The sequence below is a fragment of the Schistocerca americana genome, chromosome 7, assembly GCF_021461395.2.
Source record: "Schistocerca americana isolate TAMUIC-IGC-003095 chromosome 7, iqSchAmer2.1, whole genome shotgun sequence".
Classification (NCBI taxonomy): domain Eukaryota; kingdom Metazoa; phylum Arthropoda; class Insecta; order Orthoptera; family Acrididae; genus Schistocerca; species Schistocerca americana.
This window is the reverse complement of record NC_060125.1, coordinates 526,966,838-526,990,185: the sequence shown is the minus strand read 5'-3', so window position 1 is coordinate 526,990,185 and position 23,348 is coordinate 526,966,838. Positions and strand designations below refer to the sequence as shown.

General features: G+C 43.5%; 1 protein-coding gene across 2 annotated transcripts in view; it reads right to left on the bottom strand.

The window, feature by feature from the left end:
- The window catches only part of LOC124621968, a 168,504-nt gene that overhangs the window by 104,448 nt on the left and 40,708 nt on the right, over nucleotides 1-23,348 (bottom strand). For both annotated transcript variants that reach the window (XM_047147501.1, XM_047147502.1), the window contains exon 4: nucleotides 10,876-11,088. In XM_047147501.1, coding sequence (XP_047003457.1) covers nucleotides 10,876-11,088 — 213 coding nt within the window. The remainder of the gene's footprint in view (nucleotides 1-10,875; nucleotides 11,089-23,348) is intronic.

The following is a 23,348-nucleotide window of genomic DNA, read 5'->3' as shown; positions in this document are numbered from 1 at the left end:
CTTTCGTCTTTCCCTCTCATTCCCTCTTTCCTGATGAACAGTTTGTTGCGAAAGCTTGAATTTTGTGTGTATGTTTGTGTTTGTTTGTGTGTCTATCAACCTGCCAGCGCTTTCGTTTGGTAAGTCACATCATCTTTGTTTTTAGATATATTTTTCCCACGTGAAATGTTTCCCTCTATTATATTAATATCATTAATTTGAACCCAACAATTACGTTTGTTATTGTCACTGTTGCATTTCGAAATCTTTCCTGTCGTCTTATTTTCTCTTTGTGTTTTTGCCAGTAGTTTCACTTTGTATTCACCTTCTCCTTTTTACCGTAATCTGCTATACAATTTTATTCCGCCTATATATACTCAACAATACGTAACCCACTTCCAAACCATAACCAAAAACTTTTTTTTGCCGCTTTCAACACTACCGCTGCTATAAAATCCACCGTTTCTAGTTCAGAAACAGTTCCTTTCACCTTTTAAACAACCATTTTGGCTATTTCTAATAACTTTCGCTTTATTTCCATTTCCGTTTTTCCCACATCACTGATAATTTTTAGCCGCTTCCCACAGGTTTTAACGTCATCATTTCCTCGTCAGACAATTTTTAGCCTAATTTTCATAATCTGCCACCACAAAACCACTCCTTTTAATACATTACACGCAGTTTTTTCGAAATTTTCCCGAATTTCTCCGTCCTTTAACGTGTTTTGGCGGCAACACAACCACCTAACCTTTGTGCACATAGTTGTCTACCAACCCAAGTCCAACATAGCCCAGCTGTAACCAACACCTTTTCACCTTTTTCACACCAGATCTCCAGTTACTTTCCAGTTCACCTTTATCTCTCCCCATATATTTTTATTTTCATTTTCATTTCAGCCTCACGTTACACTTTCCACCTTCTAATACCATGTCACCCTCACAACACCCCCACAACAACCCCATTAAGTTTTATTTACATTCCCTCCGCAAACATGCCTTCGCCCTAGCTAGATTACGCTCCCATATTCTATTTTCTCAAGCTTGTCTAACATTTGGCATTACCCCCAAAGGCCTCACACTTAAAGTTCCCATCTCTGGCTGCAACCCTTCTTTCCATCAGTCCCTATACCAGTTCCAAACTGAACAATCCATTGCCCTCACCCACCTAATCCTTCACCTACACAAAGGCTTGTGCCTATATGTGTGGATGGATGTGTGTGTGTGTGTGTGTGTGTGTGTGTGTGTGTGTGTGTGTGTGTGTGTGTGTGTGTATGCGCGCGCGCGCGCTCGAGCGAGTGTATACCCGTCCTTTTTCCCCCCTAAGGTAAGTCTTTCCGCTCCCGGGATTGGAATGACTCCTTACCCTCTCCCTTAAAACCCACATCCTTTCGTCTTTCCCTCTCCTTCCCTCTTTCCTGATGAGGCAACAGTCTGTTGCGAAAGCTTGAATTTTGTGTGTATGTTTGTGTGTCTATCGACCTGCCAGCACTTTCATCATCTTTGTTTTTAGATATATTTTTCCCACGTGGAATGTTTCCCTATACATTCTTTTTAAAAACAAAGCAGACTCCTTCCTAACTTGCATATCGGAAACAAAAACAGTGAAAATGTCACGATGATAATTATCAGTCTGTAGTAGTATGTCCTCCCTGTAAACGGATGGGTTCTTCCACTCTTCAAGGCACGTTCTGAATGAAACCAACTTGATCTTGGGGTATGAGGTCCCGTACCTCAAAGGTAGCTTCAGTGAGGTTCTGAAGATAGTCAGGTGGATTCAGACATCGTGCAATGGCCACCTTCAATAGGTCCCATGCATGCTCAGTTGAATTCATGTCTGGTGACTGTGCTGGCCAATGCATTCCGTTAATGTTGCATCTCTGAAAATACTGAGACACAGCTAAAGTACAGTGCAGTCTTGCATTGTCATCAACTAAGATGAAGTTGTCACTGACTTCACACTTGTAGGACCTTTCAATTGTTTGTGAGATCCCTTGGGGGTATCGGGGACCAGTCAAATTGCTGTAGATGGGAATGAGAGGGGTCGCTGTCCCACCGTTACTGCCATTCAGAACATTATGCCTCCACCTGCAAAAGGATGGACTTCCTGAATGTATCCGTATTCCTGGTGTCGTCTAATGCTTCACCAAACCCTAGCACATCTAGTGCCCAGTAGTAAGCTAATCCTGGTCTCATCAGCAAACATGAAATTACTTCATTCTGCAATGGTCCAATGTTGATGGGCAACAGCCCAGGTTCTTCGATTACATCAGTTCCATTTGTTCAGTGCGAGAGATAGGTAGGTAGGTTGGCTGGAATAAAAGAGGGGGAAAGGGACCAAACTAGGAGGTCATTGGTCCCTTGTTACTAATAAAACTATGCCACAAATGTGAGAATAAAATAGATACAGCATATAACATAAAATGGAAAGAAAGGAAAGACCACAAGAATGAAGGAAACACAACAAACACTAAAAGAAACAAAAGAGGACAAGAGAACAACAGAGATGCAAGAAACAGTTACAAGAGAGTAAAACCAGGAAGCAGATTACAGTGGCTGGCTGACCAAGAAAATAAGAATGAAAAGCCAGCTCCCCTGCAACACATTAAAACCTTCACCCCAAAAACGCTAGGGTGGAGGACACAGAGGGACAAAGGACAGGCGCTAAAACTTAGATCAAATGATAAAACTCAACCTCATGGATGATACGTAAAACCGAATCAACCGATGAGGCATTGCCTGCTAAAAATCAATGATAATGAGACCGGCAACCGAGGATAAATTCGTAGGACTGCCAAAGGAGGACACAGCAGAATAATATGGGCCACTGTCAACCAGACGCCGCACCGACACTGAGGTTGGTGTTCACGGCGCAGGAGGTTGCCTGGGTCGCCCATACATGGCCAATGTGGAGCCTGCAGAGAACCACAGAGTTCTTGCGAGATGCCCTCACCGAGGACTTTCACACATTCGTGGTCCCCTTAATGGCTCGCAGTTTGTTGTGCATACTGAGATTTTGCCATTCCGTCTCTCAAAGCTGAAAAACCTTGCGGCGTAATAACGAACACAGGTCAGTTGCGGGGACGCCCATCTCTGGAAGTGGTTTCTGTGTAGCCTGTTTGGCCAGCCTGTCAGCAAGTTCATTTCCTGGGATTCCGACGTGACCAGGGGTCCAGACGAACACCACTGAATGACTGGACCGTTCCAGGGCATAGATGGACTCCTGGATGGACACTGCCAAAGGATGACAAGGGTAGCACTGGTCGATAGTTTTCAGGCTGCTCAAGGAGTCAATATATAAAAGAAAAGACTCCCCAGGGCATGAATGGAGATACTGAAGTGCACAAGAAATGGCCACCAGCTCTGCAGTGAATACACTGCAGTCATCAGGAAAGGAATGCTATTCAATATGGCTGCCGTTCACGTAGGCAAAGCCAACACGAACATCAGACATCGAGCTAGTGGCGTAAGCCACTTCAGAGCCCCGGAACATGTCAAGAATCAAGAGGATGTGACAACGGAGAGCCGCAGGGCTAATGGAGTCCTTAAGGCCTCATGAAAGGTCCAGACGAAGGTGCAGCCAAGGCGTACACCATAGAGGCATATGTGAATGGACCGCAAGTAGAGGTGGTAAAGGGAAGGACTCCAGTTCGGAGAGAAGGGACTACAGGCAAACCACAATCGTTAGCCCCGACCTGGGCCGCCGATGCGAGAGAGAGACTGCTGTGGGTGGGAAAAGGAGACAGTAATTCGGATGCTCAGGGGAACTATGAATGAGTGTTGCGTAACTGGTGAGCAGTTGCGCACATCTGATCTGCAATGGAGGGACTCCGGCCTCCACCAGTACACTGGTTACCGGACTCATCCTAAAAGCTCCTGTCACTAGTTGAACCCCACAGTGGTGCACAGGGTCAAGTAAATGCAACGTTGAAGGCACTGCCAAACCATAAACCACTCTCTCATAGTCAATTCAGGATTGGACAAGGGCTCTGTGGAGCTGCAGCAGCATAGAGCGATCTGCACCCCAATTAGTGTTGCTCAGGCAACGGAGGGCATTGAGGTGCTGCCAGCACTTCTGCTTAAGCTGACGAAGATGAGGGAGCCAAGTCAATCAAGTGTCAAAAACCAGTCCTAGGACTCGATATGTCTCCACTACAGTGAGTGGATCATCATTAAGGTAAAGTGCTGGTCCCAGATGAACGATATGACGCCGATGGAAGTGCATGACACACGACTTTGTGGCTGAACGCTGGAAGCTGTAGGCTACAGCCCATGACTGCATCTTGTGGATGGCTCCCTGAAGGCACCACTCAGCAACACCAGTACTTGAGCAGCAGTACGAAATGCAGAAGTCATCTGCATACAGCGGAGGTGAGATTGAGAGCCTGACTGATGCTTCTAGACCGTTAATGGCCACTAAAAATAGAACACTTAATACAGAGCCCTGCGGGACTCCATTCTCCTGGATATGGATGGAACTATGAGGCACCAACTTGGACACGGAAACTATGGAGCGACAGTATAAGTTTTGGATAAAAATTGGGAGCAGGCCCTGGAGACCCCACTCATACAATGTGGCAAGGGTATGATGGCGCCAGATCGTGTTGTTTGCTTTACGTAAGTCAAAAAAGACGGCAACCGGGTGTTGCCGTCTGGAAAAGGCTGTTCGGATGGCAGACTCGATGGACACAAGATTATCAGTAGTAGAGCGACCCTGGCAGAAGCCGCCCTGACATGAAGCCAGCAGACAACGTGACTCCAGGACCCAACCCAACTGTCGTCATACCATAGTTTCCAGCAGCTTACAAAGAACATTGATGGGCTGATAGCTATCCACATCAAGCGAGTTTTTACCAGTTTTGAGCACCTGCCATTGCACCAAATCTGGTTGAGGACGACGAGGAGAGGTCGCTTGTCGTCAGATGAAAGACGTTTAATCATCTGACTGTGGATCTGATCAGGCCCAGGAGCTGCGTCGTGGCAATGTGCAAGGGCACTGAGGAGCTCCCACTCTGTAAATGGGGCATTACAGGATTCGCTGCAATGTGTAGTGAATGAGAGGACATTCCCTTCCAGCCACCGTTTGAGCGAGCGAAAGGCTGGGGGGAATTCTCTGACGCAGAGGCTCGAGCACAGTGCTCATCAATGTGCTCGGCAATCGCATTTGCATTGGTAGATAAAACACCATTTATGGTAACACCAGGGACACCTGTTAGGGCCTGATACCCAAAAAGACGTTTGATCTTTGCCCAGACTTGGGAACATGACGTATGGCACCCAATGGTTGAGATGTATCTCTCCCAACACTCCTGCTTCCGTCGTCTGATAAGGTAGTGAACATAGGCATGGAGCCGTTTTAAGGCTATGAGGTGCTCCAGGGAAGGGTGCCACCTATGCCCCTGTAGAGCTCACCGATGCTCCTTAATTGCTTCAGCGACTTCCGTCAACCACCAAGGGACTGCCTTACACCTCAGGTACCCTAAAGAGCAAGGGATCGCGTTTTCTGCCACAGAAACAATTTTGCTAGTCTCCTGCTCAACCATCACATCGATGTGGGGACAGCAGATGTGAAAGTTTTCCAGTCCGTGGCCCGACGCCGGGGCAGTGGCAGGAAGATGGGGAAGTGATCGCTACTACACAGGTCGTCATGTGCTCTCCAGTGGACAGATGGGAGAAGTCATGGGCTGCAAATTGATATATCAATGGCCAAGCAACTACCATGAGCCACACTGAAATGTGTGGCGGCCCCAGAGTTTAAGAGACAGGGGTCGAACTGAGACAGTAAAGTTTCGACATCTCTGCCTCGGCCAGTAAGCATGGTACCACACCACAAGGGGTTATGGGCATTAAAATCTTCCAGAAGTAGGAAAGGTTTAGGGAGTTGATCAATTAGTGCAGCTAATACATATAAGGGTACTGCACCATCTGGAGGAAGATATACATTGCAGACAGTTATTTCCCGTGTTGTTGTTATTCTGACAGCCAAAGCTTCTAGAGGGGTTTGAAGGGGCACATGTTCACTATAGACTGAGTTTAGGACATAAACGCAAACTCCACCTGACACTCGATTATAGTCGCTACGGTTCCTGTAATATCCCTTATAGCCGGAGAGGGCAGGGGTCTGCACTGCCGGGAACCAGGTTTCCTGGAGGACAATGCAGATAGCAGGAGTAAAGCTTAACAGTTGCCGTAGCTCAGCCAGTCGGTGGAGGAAACTGCTGCAATTCCACTGGAGGATGACGTCATGAGACTGGGAAGGCATGGAACATTCAATGAGGCACCTCAGGGTCACCTGCTGCCACCAACTTTTTGCCTGGGCATTCTATATCCATTTTGTCTGAGGGTCTGGCGAAATCTAGGTCCTCAGCGGACCCCAAAATCTCCACCCCATCCTCAGCTGCAGAGCTTGTAGGTAATGGTGGTATGGGTGTACAGCAATTACCTTGGTCTTAGGGGTTTTCTTTTCTTGCTGCTCCTTGGGTTTCCCTGGCTGGGAGGACTTCACTGGCTCAATCTCCGGGATTGAGGATGAGCGTGAATCCCTGCGTGCAGCTGCTTTTGGTCTCTTCGGCCACTGGTGGGTGTCTTCTTTCCCAGTAGCAGAATCCTGGGAAGGGAGTGACCCAAGGGACCCCTCCCTAATGAGAGAAGCTGAAGAAGACTTAACACTTCTCCAGTTTAGAAGGGGGGGGGGGCGGGGGGTTTGTTGCTCCCGAAGTAGGTGGTGCAGGAGCAACAGGGAGGGAAATGCCCCCCACCATTAAAGGGACAGGTGTAGTCTTCCAGCTGAGAGGTGACTTGGGTTGGTGTAGCTGATGGTGCTGTAACTGTTGTAGCGACAGTGTAAGACGATGTCAGATGCACAGGAAGCAGGCGTCCAAATTTTCTCTTAGCCTCAGTGTAGGTCAGTCGGTCCAGGATCTTGTACTCCACGATTTTCCTTTCTTTTTGGAGAATCCTGCAGTCTGGTGAGCAAGGCGAATGGTGTTCTCCGCAGTTGACACAGATGGGAGGCAGGGCACATGGAGTATTGGGTTGTGATGGGCGTTCACAATCTCGGCATGCAACACTGGAAGTACAGCAGGAAGACATAGGGCCAAACTTCCAGCACTTAAAGCACATCAGGAGAGCGATATAGGGCTTTACATCACACCGGTAGACCATCACCTTGACTTTATTGGGCAATATATCACCCTTAAAGGCCAAGATGAAGGCACTGGTGGCAACCCGATTATCCCCTGGTAGACAAGCCGGATGAAATGTACACCTCACCACTCTAAATTGGCACGCAGTTCATCAACGGTCTGCAAAAGAAGGTCCCTATGAAATATGATACCATATTTAGGCTCTAATGGGGCGTGATGGTTACAGGAACATCCCCCAGCTTGTAAAAAGCAAGTAACTCCCGTGTATGGGCACAGGATGCTGTTTAGATCGAGACTGACCCAGATCTCATTTTGACAAGCACTCCACCTCCACAAAATTGTCCTCTAAATGCTCAACAAAAAACTGTGCTTCATCGTCATAAAAGACTCCCCATCAGCTCTCGAACATACAAGGTTCCCGGGGCGAATAAGATTCACTGCCATCCTCAGCCTGACGTTCCTCCCATGGTGCGGCCAGGGAGGGGAACGATTTGGGGTCATACTTCTGTGCGTTGAATTGAGCTCGTGATCGCTTAGAGACTGCTGGTGTTGAGATGATGGACTATGCTTCATCATGTCATACTCCCTGATGCCACCCACTTCAATCAGGGGCCCTCACCATGGGCGCCACCTAGCCACAGCAAAGGCCACCTCGCAGGATGGCCACTGCCGAGACTCCTGATGCCCCAGGGGGATGGATATCTACCCCTCGGCATACGTGGGGAGTTAACGGTGCAGGCATCAGCAGAGCAATCCCTGTGTTGTCAGGGGGCTACAACCAACAGGATACATGGCAGCCCCACCACAACAGACTGGCTACTGTGCTCGATACCAGGTGCAAAGAAGCCCACGGTCATCGTCGACGCAGAAAGCGACACTGCATTGCGCATAGTGGAGAACGTACTCAGGAAGGTGTCCTCACCCAACAGATGGGGAATGGGCAGGACTGCAATGCAACGATGAGAAACTGGGCTAGAGATCTCAATGCACGATGGACACAATGCACCATGTAAGGCGCCCTTCCCCAACTGACTCACTCTTCAGGAAAATTTTGAAGAATGGAGGTCAAACCCTACAGGGGACCATCACATAAAGGCTGAAATGTGCGAGACTCCTTTTAGTCGCCTCTTATGACAGGCAGGAATACCTCGGGCCTATTCTAAACCCAGGACCCGCAGGGGGGAGTTCAGTGCAAAACTTCTCATTGGTCTTCTGCAGAGAAGACCACCCTCCACACTGTTTTGTCTGGGATATAAATCCCTGTTGCCCAGGCAAAGTCATTTCCAATATTTCAGGCAGTAGTTATTGGGTGCCTATGAGCCGACAGCTGGAGAAAATGATTCTGCATTGGTACTGTCTGCATTGGTACTGTCATAAGAGGATGACTGCGGTGAGGTATATTGTTCACATTTCCCAACTCTCTGTACTATCTCCACATCTTAGATACACCACTTAGAGCGACATGTAACCGATTGGCAACATATTGCTGTGTATGACCTTCTGAAAGTAAAGCCACTATTCTGAATCTATCAAAGTATTGTATACTTCAACGTGGAATGTTACCGCAGTGCTAAACACAAACTGAATGAAACTGTTGTCAATACTGGACTGCTTGCAGTTTGCTGCTGTGGTAGCAGTATGTGTACATGACTGGGAAATGGCAAAGTGCACAGGTCAATGAAACCTATAATATTGTGGACTACATTTTAAAACTATTTCAAACTTTTGTTGAGCAATGTACATTAAGACTAATTCACAACTACAATAGTCTTGACAGTATTAATATAGACAAGTGGAGCAATACAATTCCATTAGGTAATTTTTGTTTATAAGAGATGACATGCAAGGACAACTACTGTTGTCTTCAGTCCAAAGACTGATGTGATGCAGCTCTCCATGCTACTCTATCCTATGCTAGCCTCTTCATCTTCAAGTAACTACTGCAACCTACATCCTTCTGAATCTGCTAACTGTATTCATCTCTTGGTCTCCCTCTATGATTTTTACCCTCCACGATGCCCACCAATACTAAATTGGTAATTCCTTGATGCCTCAGAACATGTCCTGCCAACCAATCCCTTCTTCTAGTCAAGTTGTGCCACAAATTGCTCTACTCCCCAATCCTATTCAGTACCACCTCATTAGCTAGGTGATCTACCCATCTAATCTTCAGCATTCTTCTGTAGTACCACTTTCCAAAGCTTCTATTCTTTTCTCATCTAAAATGTTTAATGTCTATGTTTCATTTTCATACATGGTTACACTCCATACAAATACTTTCAGAAAATCCTTCCTGACACTTAAATCTATATTTGATGTTAACAAATTTCTCTTCTTCAGAAACACTTTCCTCGCCATTGTGTCTACATTTTATATCCTCTCTACTTTGACCATCATCAGTTATTTTGCTCCCCAAATAGCAAAACTCCTTTACTACTTTAAGTGTCTCATTTCCTAATCTAATACCCACAGCATCGCCTGATTAAATTTGACTACATGCCATTATTCTCGTTTTGCTTTTGCTGATGTCCATCTTATATCCTCCTTTCAAGACACTGTCCATTCCGTTCAAGTGCTCTTCCAAGTCCTTTGCTGTCTCTGACAGAATTGCAATGTCATCGGCAAACCTCTTCATTTCTTCTCCCTGGATTTTAATTCCTACTCCGAATTTTTATTTTGTTTCCTTTACTGCTTGCTCAATATACAGATTGAATAACACTGGGGATAGGCTACAACCCTGTCTTACTCCCTTCTAATCCAATGCTTCCCTTTTGTGCCCCCCAAACCATAACTGCCATCTGGTTTCTGTATAAACTGAACAGCCTTTCGTGTCCTGTATTTTACCCCTGCCATCTTCAGAATTTGAGAGTATTCCAGTCAACATTGTCAAAAGCTTTCTTTAAGTCTACAGATGCTATAAACGTAGATTCGCCTTTCCTCAACCTATCTTCTAAAACAAGTCGTAGGGCCAGTATTGCTTCACGTGCTCCTACATTTCTATGGAATCCAAACTGATATTCCCCAAGGTCGGCTTCTACCAGTTCTTCCATTCGTCTGTAAAGAATTCGTGTTAGTATTTTGCAACTGTGACTTATTAATCTGATAGTTCAGTAATTTTCACGCCTGTCAGCTGCTGCTTTCTTTGGAATTAGAATTTTCTACTCTTCTTGATGTCTCACACATCTTGCTGACTAGATGGAAGAATTTGTCATGGCTGGCTCTCCCAAGGCTGTCAATGGTTCTAATGGAATATTGTCTACTCCCAGGGGCTTTGTTTCGACTTAGTTCTTTCAGAGCTCTGTCAAATTTTTCACGCATTATCGTGTCTCCCATCTCATCTTCATCTACCTCTTCCTCCATTTCAATAAAACTTTTAGTGATGAAGAAAGGAATAATAATAATAAAAAAAGATAGTATGTCAGGTGTAATGTGGGAATTGCTTTTCTTGGTAACTTTTTTCCAAGGATTTCCAAAGTTACATTCTAGGTGAAAATAAGCAAAATTAACTAGCTTGTAAAGGCGTTTTTTTGCTTTTTGTTTTTTGTTTTTTAATACTTTTGGTTTATTGGAAAGTTGTAACAAATATAGCTTCTTACAACATGGCTGTTTCTACAAGAGCACTTATGCAAATGATAAAGGGCACATGAATGGAATCAGCAAGTGCTGAGTGTACCTATGGAACTAACTGTAAGAAATAACAACTGTTTAGCCTTAAATGTACACTACACACAGAACAAACTACTAAACAACCTTACCTTTATACCAGATATGTGTCGAAATGATGAATTTATGCTGGGTGAATCATTTTTACAGAAAGTTTGATTTAAAATATCAGGTTCAGATGTCAAAGATGTAAATGTTATAGATACGTCTTCTATATTATCTCCCAAAGACTGTAGGTTCTTCTTTGTAAACCAAGGAGATGAAAATAATTGCCGATTTTCCATTGCTGGTACTTCGAACTTCGTCTAGGATAAAGAAATGAACAATTAGAAAAAAATTAAATATTGCAGGTATAATATAATAAATGTTTTTGAGAGTTCCTAGAGAAGACTCTTTAAGTATTCCATAAAAAGCCTATAACACTATCTTGGAGAATACCAGAAGTCACTTCTGGTTTACTTGACTTTCCATCAATTATTACAAACTACAACCTTTCTGACAGCAATCCACTTGCACAACTGAGGCAATAGTCCATAGGCACACAATCTGATTAGAAGTCGCTTGTGAGGAATTGTATTGAAAAGCCTATATTACGTTGCAACTAGTTTTAATAATTATGTCTACACCTGGTAGACCGGGCACAACACAAAATGAGAAAATTTTATTATAATAGAAGGGCATGCAATACCACACCAACTAACACAGAGTCTTATCATTACATACAAATGTTAACACCCTTTGTCCACTATTGTAAAATATGTTACTTATCTAGCTTATGCTGAGGAATCAAGTAGGACTACAAATGCATGTGTAATAAACATATGAACCATGGTATCATATGCATCAATAACAATTACTTTCACTTTCAATAGTACACTACCTGGTGTCTGGTAGGACAGTTTACAGCCCCAAACAACTCCACGCGCCAGCTATTTTTATATGCCATGCAATGGTATACTGAACTACCAGTGTACATGACGAGCAACACTGAAGTCTACTTGTTTGTCACTGACCTATTTCATCGTCAATGTTGCACAAAATATTAATGCACAACATAAAGGACAATTAAAACTGAGGTCTGCCAATGTGATATTTAATTCAGAGACATCACAGCACTTTAAAGAGCAGCTGAATGGAAGAAACAGTATCTTGAACATGTTGTGAGTACAATGAGGATAATCGAATGCAGTCTAATTAAACCAAATGAAGCCGAGGGAATTAAGTGTAGGAAATGAGGCATTAAAGGTGGCCAAACATAGCAAACAATAAATATTAGAAGCTTTTAAAAGGTGTTAATACAGAGGAATGCTGAAGATCAGATGGGTGGATTGGGTGCATAATGATGAGATACTGAGTAATGTTGGAGAGAAAACAAATTTGTCACACAGCCTGACTACAAGACGGGATCAGTAGATCTAAGATACATAAGGGACATCACTCAGAAATGGCCAATTTGGTAATGAAGGTAACTGTGTGGGGCAAAAATTATATGTTCAAATTGATGTAGGTTGCAGTAGCTCTGCACAGATCTCACCTACATCTACATGATTACTCTGCAATCCACAATTAAGTGCCAGGCAAAGGGTTCATTGAACAACCTTAAAGCTATTTCTCTACCGTTTCACTCTCAAATGGTGCATGGAAAAACTAACACTTAAATCGTTCTGTGTGAGTTCTGATTCCTCTTATTTTATTATGGTGATCATTTCTCCCTATGCAGGTGGGCACCATCAAAATACTTTAGCAATATGAAAAGAAAGCTGATGATTGAAAGTTCACGAGAAGATCCTGCCATGATGAAAAACACCTTGGTTTTAATGATTGGCACCCCAACTCACATATCGTGACTATATCATTATCTCTTCTATCTCATGATAATACAAAATGAGCTGCCTTCTTTGAACTTTTCAAATTCCTTGGTCAGTCCCATTTGGTGTAGACTGCACACGGCACAGTAATAACCCAGAAGAAAGCAAACAAGCATGGTGTTGCACTTTCTAAATATTCTTGCCAATAAATCACAGTCTTTGGTTTGCTTTCCCCACAGCATTACCTATGTGATCATTTCAATTTAAGTTATTGGTACCTGCAATTCCTAAGTATTTACTTGAATTTACAGCCTTTAGGTTTGTGCGATTTATCATGTAACCAAAATTTAATGGATTTCTTTTAGCACGCACGTGTATGACTTCACACTTTTAATTATATAGAGTCAATTGCCACTTTACTTGCCATACAGGTATCTTATCCAAATCATTTTGCAATTGGTTCTGATCATCTGATGACTCTACAAGTTGATAAATGACACTACAATTTGCAAACAATCTAAGTTGGATGCTCAGATTGTCTCCTAAATCTTTTATATAGATAAAGAGCAGCGGAGGGCCTATAACACTATCTTAGGGAATACCAGAAGTCACTTCTGTTTTACTCGACTTTCCATCAATTATTACCAACTACGACCTTTCTGACAGGAACCCAGTTGCACAACTGAGGCAATTTGATTAAAAGTCACTTGTGAGGAATGGTATTGAAAGCCTCCAGGAAACCTAAAACTATGGAATCAGTTTGATATCCCATGCTGATAGCACTTATTACTTCATGGGAATAAAGAGCTAATTTTGTTTCACAAGAACGATATTTTCTGAATTCTTGCCCTCTATTTGTCAATCTGACAATCAAGAGGCTTGCACAGGACAGGCTAATACAGAGAGCTACCTCCAATCAGTCTTTAGACTAAAAACAACAATGGCAACATGTTGTTGTTGTTGTTGTTGTTGTTGTTGTGGTCTTCAGTCCTGAGACTGGTTTGATGCAGCTCTCCATGCTACTCTATCCTGTGCAAGCTTCTTCATCTCCCAGTACCTACTGCAACCTACATCCTTCTGAATCTGCTTAGTGTATTCATCTCTTGGTCTCCCTCTACGATTTTTACCCTCCATGCTGCCCTCCAATACTAAATTTGTGATCCCTTGATGCCTCAGAACATGTCCTACCAATCGATCCCTTCTTCTGGTCAAGTTGTGCCACAAACTTCTCTTCTCCCCAATCCTAATCAATACTTCCTCATTAGTTATGTGATCTACCCATCTAATCTTCAGCATTCTTCTGTAGCACCACATTTCGAAAGCTTCTATTCTCTTCTTGTCCAAACTATTTATCGTCCATGTTTCACTTCCATACATGGCTACACTCCATACGAATACTTTCAGAAATGACTTCCTGACACTTAAATCAATACTGGATGTTAACAAATTTCTCTTCTTCAGAAACGCTTTCCTTGCCATTGCCAGCCTACATTTTATATCCTCTCTACTTCGACCATCATCAGTTAATTTGCTCCCCAAATAGCAAAACTCCTTTACTACTTTAAGTGCCTCATTTCCTAATCTAATTCCCTCAGCATCACCCGACTTAATTAGACTACATTCCATTATCCTTGTTTTGCTTTTGTTGATGTTCATCTTATATCCTCCTTTCAAGACACTGTCCATTCCATTCAACTGCTCTTCCAAGTCCTTTGCTGTCTCTGACAGAATTACAATGTCATCGGCGAACCTCAAAGTTTTTATTTCTTCTCCATGAATTTTAATACCTACTCCGAATTTTTCTTTTGTTTCCTTTACTGCTTGCTCAATATACAGATTGAACAACATCGGGGAGAGGCTACAACCCTGTCTTACTCCCTTCCCAACCACTGCTTCCCTTTCATGTCCCTCGACTCTTATAACTGCCATCTGGTTTCTGTACAAATTGTAAATAGCCTTTCGCTCCCTGTAATTTACCCCTGCTACCTTTAGAATTTGAAAGAGAGTATTCCAGTCAACATTGTCAAAAGCTTTCTCTAAGTCTACAAATGCTAGAAACGTAGGTTTGCCTTTCCTTAATCTTTCTTCTAAGATAAGTCGTAAGGTCAGTATTGCCTCACGTGTTCCAGTGTTTCTACGGAATCCAAACTGATCTTCCCCGAGGTTGGCTTCTACTAGTTTTTCCATTCGTCTGTAAAGAATTCGTGTTAGTATTTTGCAGCTGTGACTTATTAAGCTGATAGTTCGGTAATTTTCACATCTGTCAACACCTGCTTTCTTTGGGATTGGAATTATTATATTCTTCTTGAAGTCTGAGGGTATTTCGCCTGTTTCATACATCTTGCTCACAAGATGGTAGAGTTTTGTCAGGACTGGCTCTCCCACGGCCGTCAGTAGTTCCAATGGAATATTGTCTACTCCGGGGGCCTTGTTTCGACTCAGGTCTTTCAGTGATCTGTCAAACTCTTCACGCAGTATCGTATCTCCCATTTCATCTTCATCTACATCCTCTTCCATTTCCATAATATTGTCCTCAATTACATAGCCCTTGTATAGACCCTCTATATACCCCTTCCACCTTTCTGCTTTCCCTTCTTTGCTTAGAACTGGGTTTCCATCTGAGCTCTTGATATTCATACAAGTCGTTCTTTTATCTCCAAAGGTCTCTTTAATTTTCCTGTAGGCGGTATCTATCTTACCCCTAGTGAGATAGGCCTCTACATCCTTACATTTGTCCTCTAGCCATCCCTGCTTAGCCATTTTGCACTTCCTGTCGATCTCATTTTTGAGATGTTTGTATTCCTTTTTGCCTGTTTCACTTACTGCATTTTTATATTTTCTCCTTTCATCAATTAAATTCAATATTTCTTCTGTTACCCAAGGATTTCTACTAGCCCTCGTCTTTTTACCTACTTGATCCTCTGCTGCCTTCACTACTTCATCCCTCAAAGCTACCCATTCTTCTTCTACTGTATTTATTTCCCCCATTCCTGTCAATTGCTCCCTTACGCTCTCCCTGAATCTCTGTACAACCTCTGGTTCTTTTAGTTTATCCAGGTCCCATCTCCTTAAATTCCCACCTTTTTGCAGTTTCTTCAGTTTTAATCTACAGGTCATAACCAATAGATTGTGGTCAGAGTCCACATCTGCCCCTGGAAATGTCTTACAATTTAAAACCTGGTTCCTAAATCTCTGTCTTACCATTATATAATCTATCTGATACCTTTTAGTATCTCCAGGGTTCTTCCAGGTATACAACCTTCTTTCATGATTCTTAAACCAAGTGTTAGTTATGATTATGTTGTGCTCTGTGCAAAATTCTACCAGGCGGCTTCCTCTTTCATTTCTGTCCCCCAATCCATATTCACCTACTATGTTTCCTTCTCTCCCTTTTCCTACACTCGAATTCCAGTCACCCATGACTATTAAATTTTCGTCTCCCTTCACAATCTGGATAATTTCTTTTATTTCATCATACATTTCTTCAATTTCTTCGTCATCTGCAGAGCTAGTTGGCATATAAACTTGTACTACTGTAGTAGGTGTGGGCTTCGTATCTATCTTGGCCACAATAATGCGTTCACTATGCTGTTTGTAGTAGCTTACCCGCATTCCTATTTTCCTATTCATTATTAAACCTACTCCTGCATTACCCCTATTTGAGTTTGTGTTTATAACCCTGTAGTCACCTGACCAGAAGTCTTGTTCCTCCTGCCACCGAACTTCACTAATTCCCACTATATCTAACTTCAACCTATCCATTTCCCTTTTTAAATTTTCTAACCTACCTGCCCGATTAAGGGATCTGACATTCCACGCTCCGATCCGTAGAACGCCAGTTTTCTTTCTCCTGATAACGACATCCTCTTGAGTAGTCCCCGCCCGGAGATCCGAATGGGGGACTATTTTACCTCCGGAATATTTTACCCAAGAGGACGCCTTCATCATGTAATCATACAGTAAAGCTGCATGCCCTCGGGAAAAATTACGGCTGTAGTTTTCCCTTGCTTTCAGCCGTTCGCAGTACCAGCACAGCAAGGCCGTTTTGGTTATTGTTACAAGGCCAGATCAGTCACTCATCCAGACTGTTGCCCTTGCAACTACTGAAAAGGCTGCTGGCAACATACCAGACCAGAAATTAGAGTGTTACGACAAGTCATATAATTACTAAATAAAACAAGCTATATTGTAAAGAAACAGTATATTAGAACTGTGCAGTTATTTTCTGGACAGGTGTTTTTAAGCAAACAAATGGCTGACAAGTTTTACGGAGTAAAGATTTTTAAATTCTATGACTATTTTCTACAGTTTACTTTCTCTCTTTTATTTAATAATTAATTTAAATGTTGTACAGTCTAATTTCTGTATCTATATAAAGTAACTAAAAAGAAACAATTGTTGTTGGCTTCTAGATGAAGACCAGTTTGATGCAGCTCCCCACATTAGCCTATCGTGTAAGCCTCTGCTCAACTACCACAGCCTCCATCCATTTGAACCTGTTTACTGCAGTGGAGCCTCTAGAATGTTGCCCCAAACACTTCCCTCCTTTACCAAATTGATAATTCCTCGATGTCTCATAGTCTGTTGTATCAACAGACTCTTTCTTTAAGTCTCTATTCAATTCTGTACCTACTCATTAGCTTTCAATCTAGCAATCAAATCTTCAGAATTATTTGGCGGCACCAGACATAAAAAGCTTTTAATTCCTTCTTGCTGAAATGTTTATCATCCATGCTTCAATCCAATGTAAGGCTACATTTCAGACAAATAACTTTATGTAAAATTTTGTAGCACAAATTTATATCTGATGATGCCTAATTTTTATTTTTCAGAAAAGGTTTTCTTGCTATTGCTAATCTGTATTTTACACCCTCTCAACTTCGGCCATCATCAGAAGTTTGGTGCCAAAATATGGGAATTCGTCTACTATTTTTTGTGGGATTTCCTACATGTAACTCCTTTGGCATATTTGTTGTTGTGGTCTTCAGTTTGAAGATGGATTTGATGCAGCTCCCCATGCTACTCTATACTGTACAAGCCTCTTCATTCCCAAGTAACTAATGCAACTTACATCTTCCTGAATCTGCTTACGATGTTCATCTCTGTCTCCCTCTACGATTTTCACTCCCCTGACTTCCATCTAGTACAAAATTTTGGCATCTAAGAATGTGTCTTAACCGATCCTTTCTTCTAGACAGACTGTGCCACAAATTTCTTTTCTCCCAGTTTCTATTCAGTACATCCTCGTTAATTACGCGATCTGATCTTCAGGATCCTTCTGTAGCACCGTATTTCAGAAGATTCAATTCTTTTCTTCCTTAAGCTGTTTATTGTCCATGTTTCAATTCCACACATGGCTAAACTCCAGACAAATTCTTTCAGAAAAGACTTCCTGAAACATAAATCTATATACGATGTTTACGAACTTCATTTGTTACGAAACACTTTTCTGCCCACTGCCAGCCTACATTTTATATCCTCTCTACTTCTCCCATCATTAGTTATTTTTCTGCCCAAATAGCAAAACTCATCTACTACTTTAGGTGTCTCATTTCCTAATCTAATTCGCAAAGCATCATCTGATTTAACTCGACTGTATTCCATTATCCTTGTTTTGATTTTGTTGGTGTCCAACTTGTGTCTTCCTTTCAAGATGCTGTTCATTCCATTCACCTGCTCTTACAAGTCTTTTGCTGTCTCTGACTCAATTACAATGTCATCAGCAAACCTCAAAGCTTTTATTTCTTCTCCCTGAACTTTAATTTCTGCTCCAAATTTTAGTTTCGTTTCCATTACTACTTGCTCAATGTACAGATTGAACAACACTGAGGATCAGCTAGAACCCTATCTCTCTCACTTCTCGACCACTGTTTCCCTTTCATACCCCTCGAGCCATACCAGCTATCTGGTTTCTGTGCAAGTTGTAAGCAGCCTTTCACTCCCTGTTTTTTACCGCTGCTACCTTCAGAATTTCAAAGAGAACATTTCAGTCAACATTGTCAAAAGCTTAAGTCTACAAATGCTATAAACGTATGTTTGCCTTTCCTTGACCTATCTTTCATAAGAAATCATAGGATCAGTACTGCCTTGCATGTTCCTACATTTATCCGGAATCTAAATTTATTTTTCCCAAGGTAAGCTTCTAGCAGCTTTTTCATTCTTCACTGTAGCCCAATATAATTTCACAACAACCCACTGCCCTTGTTTAAATTATGCTGCGAAACCATGTCATAAAAATGTCGAATGGACCAGAGCTGCTCAGTGCCGGTCCAAGTTCGCTGCGTCAGGTATCCATTGGAGCGCGTACTTACCAATAGGCAAAATTCTGACGATGTATAGTGCACATGGGTACGCTACGACAAAAAGCAGTATGAGTGTTAGCTGAGCCACCAAACATTACAGAAGTGTTTTATGGATTATGTTTCTGCGAGCAGCGGACCATATGGGTTGAGCTTAACACGGATCCCCACCGACATGTACAGAAGTTAGTTCGGCACTACCTGTTTTCACTTTCACTTTGGCGAATCTGCGAAATACATGGCGCCAGACAATTGCAAGGAAAGTTTACTTCATTCTGGATACATGTCCCTCATTCCCCCACGCTAATGTGATCAGAAAATGCACTTGCCACCGAGGAATGTACCCCCTTTGGGATCAGTGTTCGAGTGGAATTGTTATGCAAACACCATTATCATCATCGCCACTTAATATACACTGCAATCTGGTTTCATTTTTGTCACTCATTTGTGCAGAATAAACACAGGTGTTGCAAACATGTACTTGATGAATTCCTGTCACCACAGAGTGCGACAGTGAAGCTGACTCGCTGCATGACTGATGGGTAAGCAGAGGTACCCACATGTTCCCTCATCATTAGTGATTTTCATCTCGTAACCCCTTTTCAAGATATTATCCGTTTTATTCAATGGCTTTTCAAAGTCATTTACCAATTCTTAGAGAATTTCATTTAATCGGCAAACCTCAAGCTTTTTATTTCTTCACACTGAACTTCAATTATATTTCTAAATTTCACCTCTATTTCCTTCACTACTTTCCCAACACTGGGGTAGACTATAACCCTATTACACTCTGTTGTTTGTTTTGCTTTAGGGCGCAAAAAACAACTGGGGTCATATGCGCCCAAGTTAAAACTACAGAACATGAAGACAGAGATGAATTAAAAACTATACCATACAATGTAGGCTTCCATGGCCAGTATTGTCTTCACTTAAAGCTTACGGGCTGATAGGCCGTGGTCGATGTCTAAATGTCTCCCCTGACATTTCGTCTCGACTGCAGGAGACATCCTCCGTGGTAAAGTGGTGAAATCTGTGTTACCTCAGAGGACGTCTCCCACAGTCGGAGACGAAATGTCAGGGGAGAGTTTTATACATCGACTACGGCCTATCGGCCTGGAAGTATTAAGTGAAAACAACTATACGTCAGTCCCAATTGACATAACAGATGCCAGCTAAAACAGGCAGGTGGAAAAAGGGCTAAAAAAGACACCTTACAGAAACAGAGGTCCAAAACTAAACATTAAGGCATTTGCCATATTGTTTTGGCAGATAAAAAGGGAGCCACAGATGCCCCGCAGAAGACAGGCAATTATAAGGTTAATGGCAATAACAACGAGTACAACGCTCAGGATGGAACCCTGAGGCACACCATTTTCCCGGATAAAGGTGTCCAACAAGGCAGAGCCCACAAACCCTTTGAAAACTTGGTCTTTTAAAATATGCCTGAAGGAGACAGGGCAGGCGGTCATGGAAACTCCATGTGTAAAGAGTACGGAGGATACCAGTTCTCCAGCAGGTGTCATAAGCCTTCTCCAAATTGAGAAACATGGCAAAAGTCTGCAATTTCCACAGAAAACCATTCATGACATGGGTGTGCAAAGTAGCGAGAGAGTGAACTGCAGAACGGCGTGCTCGAAATCTATACTGTGTGTTCATCAATAAATTGCAAGACTCTAGCCACCACACCAGCCGAGCATGAATCGTACATTCCATTACCTTGCAAATGCAGCTGATAAGAGAGATGGGGCGGTAGCTAGAAGGAAGGTTTTTGTCCTTACCAGGCTTAGGTATAGGTATGAAAGTGGCTTCATGCCAGTGTCCGGGAAATATGCCCTCTACCCAGATGTGGTTGTATGTGTTAAGCAGGAAGTGCTTGCCTGCAGGAGAAAGGTGCTGCAACATTGAATGTAGACAGTGTCTGACCCTAGGGCGGAGGATCGGGATGAACTGAGAGCACGACCTAAGCTCCCTCATAGTAAAGGTACACTAGCACTCACAATTCAGGAAAGAGAGGGGTATCGCCCGAGCCTCCTCTGCTCGTTTCCGATGGAGGAAGGCGGCCCAAGGAGTCTGGAGATAGGAATAGGGTCCACGATGACATCATCAGCTACTGTCAGGCCGGGAACTGGTGAATGGATTTTTGTCCTTTAGAGCTGTCATAGGTTGGCCCACATGGCAGAGGAAGGGGTAGAACTGATAAAAGAACCAGTGAGTGAAATCCAGCTAGGTCTTTTGCTATCCCGAAGAACGCAACAACATTTTGCACGGATCCGTTTATAACGAATGCAGTTTGCCATCGTAGGATGATGGTTAGGAATGCGGGGAGCACTTCTCCGTGCGTGAATTGAGTTGCGGCATGCCTCAGTCCACCGAGGGACTGGGACATGAGGTGGTAAAGAGGAAGTGCCAGTAAAGGAACGTTCTGCTGCAGAAAAGATAATGTTTTTGAGATATTCCACCTGGCCACCACAACTGCGGAAATCTTGTTCTTCAAAGGTTGCCAGGGAGGAATAAAGCTTCCAGTCAGCCTCAGTAAGCTGCCATTTGGGCGTACACGGACATGGGGTAGGAGTCAGCAAACTGATAGCATATGGGAAATGGTCGCTCGAGTAGGTGTCAGAAAAAATGGACCACTCAAGACGATGGGCAAGCTGGGCAGGCAGTGCAGAAGGATAGGTCCAAATGGGAACAGGTGTGCAAGGAGTGGGAAAGTAAAGTGGGTGCTCCAGTGTTAAAGGAGAAGAGGGTAAGTAAGAACGTCAGCCAAGAGGGCACCTCTCTGACAGGTCCTAAATTGGGGAGGAAGTTTCCTAATAAGCTGAAGGAAGTCTGCTCTGTAGATATCAAATGACGGAGGGGCATAAATGGTACAGAGGGAAAATGTCCGGTGGGGAAGGAAAACGCGAACTGCAACAGGTTGAAGATGAGTATTGATGGAGATGGGTTGGCTATGAATGTCATCCTGTATGAGCAACATGACGCCCCCATGAGATGGGATGTTGACTTCAGGGGAAAGGTGAAAATGAATCAGTAAAAAATGTGAAAGTACAAATCGGTCGTGAGGGCACAGTTTTGTTTCCTGAAGGCAGACTACAAGGGGACGCTAAAAAGCAACTGTAAATCCTCTTTGTGGGACTCAAGGTTGCCAATATTCCAATTGGAGGAGAGTCATGATGAAGACATGTAGGTGTGTCACCTCAGCGGCTGCCGAGTGACAGCCATTGAATAGTCACTACTACAGGGCACAGAAGCAGGAGGATCCTGCTCCATGTGGCCCATGTGTTAGTCGGGCTAAAATATCACGTGGCAACACCGTCAAGGAGGATTTTCAAGTTGGTGAAGGAGAAGACCATTTGCCTTTGGTGGACTTCTTCGAACCTTTCTGGTTAAAGGAAGACTCAGGTGTTGTTTGGCTGGAGGAATGGAGGAAGTCTTCACGGGACTACTCCTTCAGTCCTTTCTCACTTATTGGTTGTGTAGCTGGTGGTTTCTCCACTTGAGGCGAGAGTTTGATGGCTTGTTGCACAGCTGGACTGGGGGGGTGGGGGGGGGGTGGGGGGGGAGGGGGGGTGGCGATGCTACCTTGACACTGGGCGATTTCACAACCTCAGAGCAGAATTGGAGGTTGCATGTCTGCATGGCCATGTCCTTCATGGAGCGAGGGGTAACAAGAACAGAACTATATGTCCCAGACGGGAAAACGCATGGTTTGTGACTACCCAGCAACTTGTGAGCGACTGGGTAAGGCACTTTTTCTTCTACCTGGATCTCCTGGACAGCCCACTCATCAAGTTACATGGGGCAATCCTGGGAAGAGGCGGCATGGCTGACATTGCAGTTGATACATTGGGGAGAAGGAGGCGCACAATCGCCCTCGTGCACAACCCTGTCACAGTTTACACATTTGGCTGGGTGTTGACAAGATGTTCTAGTGTGGTTGAAATGATGACACTGGTAGCAGTGCATCAGGTTCTGAATGCACAGCCACACTGTGTTAATTTTATAGCCTGCTTTGATCTTGGACCGAAGCACCACTCTATCAAAGGTGAGAAAAAGAGTGTGGGTGGGCACTAAAGGAGGCATCTACCTTTTTCATTACATGATGGGCAGCAATGACACCCCAATCAGAGAGGTAAGATTGGATTTTGGCCTCACTTAGACCCTCGAGCAACCTGGTGTAAATTACACCACAGGAAGAATTCAAAGTTGTATGAGCCTTGGTATGAACAGGGTAGCTGTAGAGAAGTGAGACAGCATGCAGCTTGAGAATCAAAAGTAGTTTCCAAAAGCAAAGTGCCATTCCGTAAATGATGCAGGATTTCACAGGGCTGGCAATTACATCAACACATTTCTGAATAATAAACGGGTTTACTGTGGCAAAGGACTGACTGTCTTCAGCATGTAAGACGACGAGGAACCATGGTGCAGGAGGGGAGGGTCTTGGAATCTTTAGCCTCA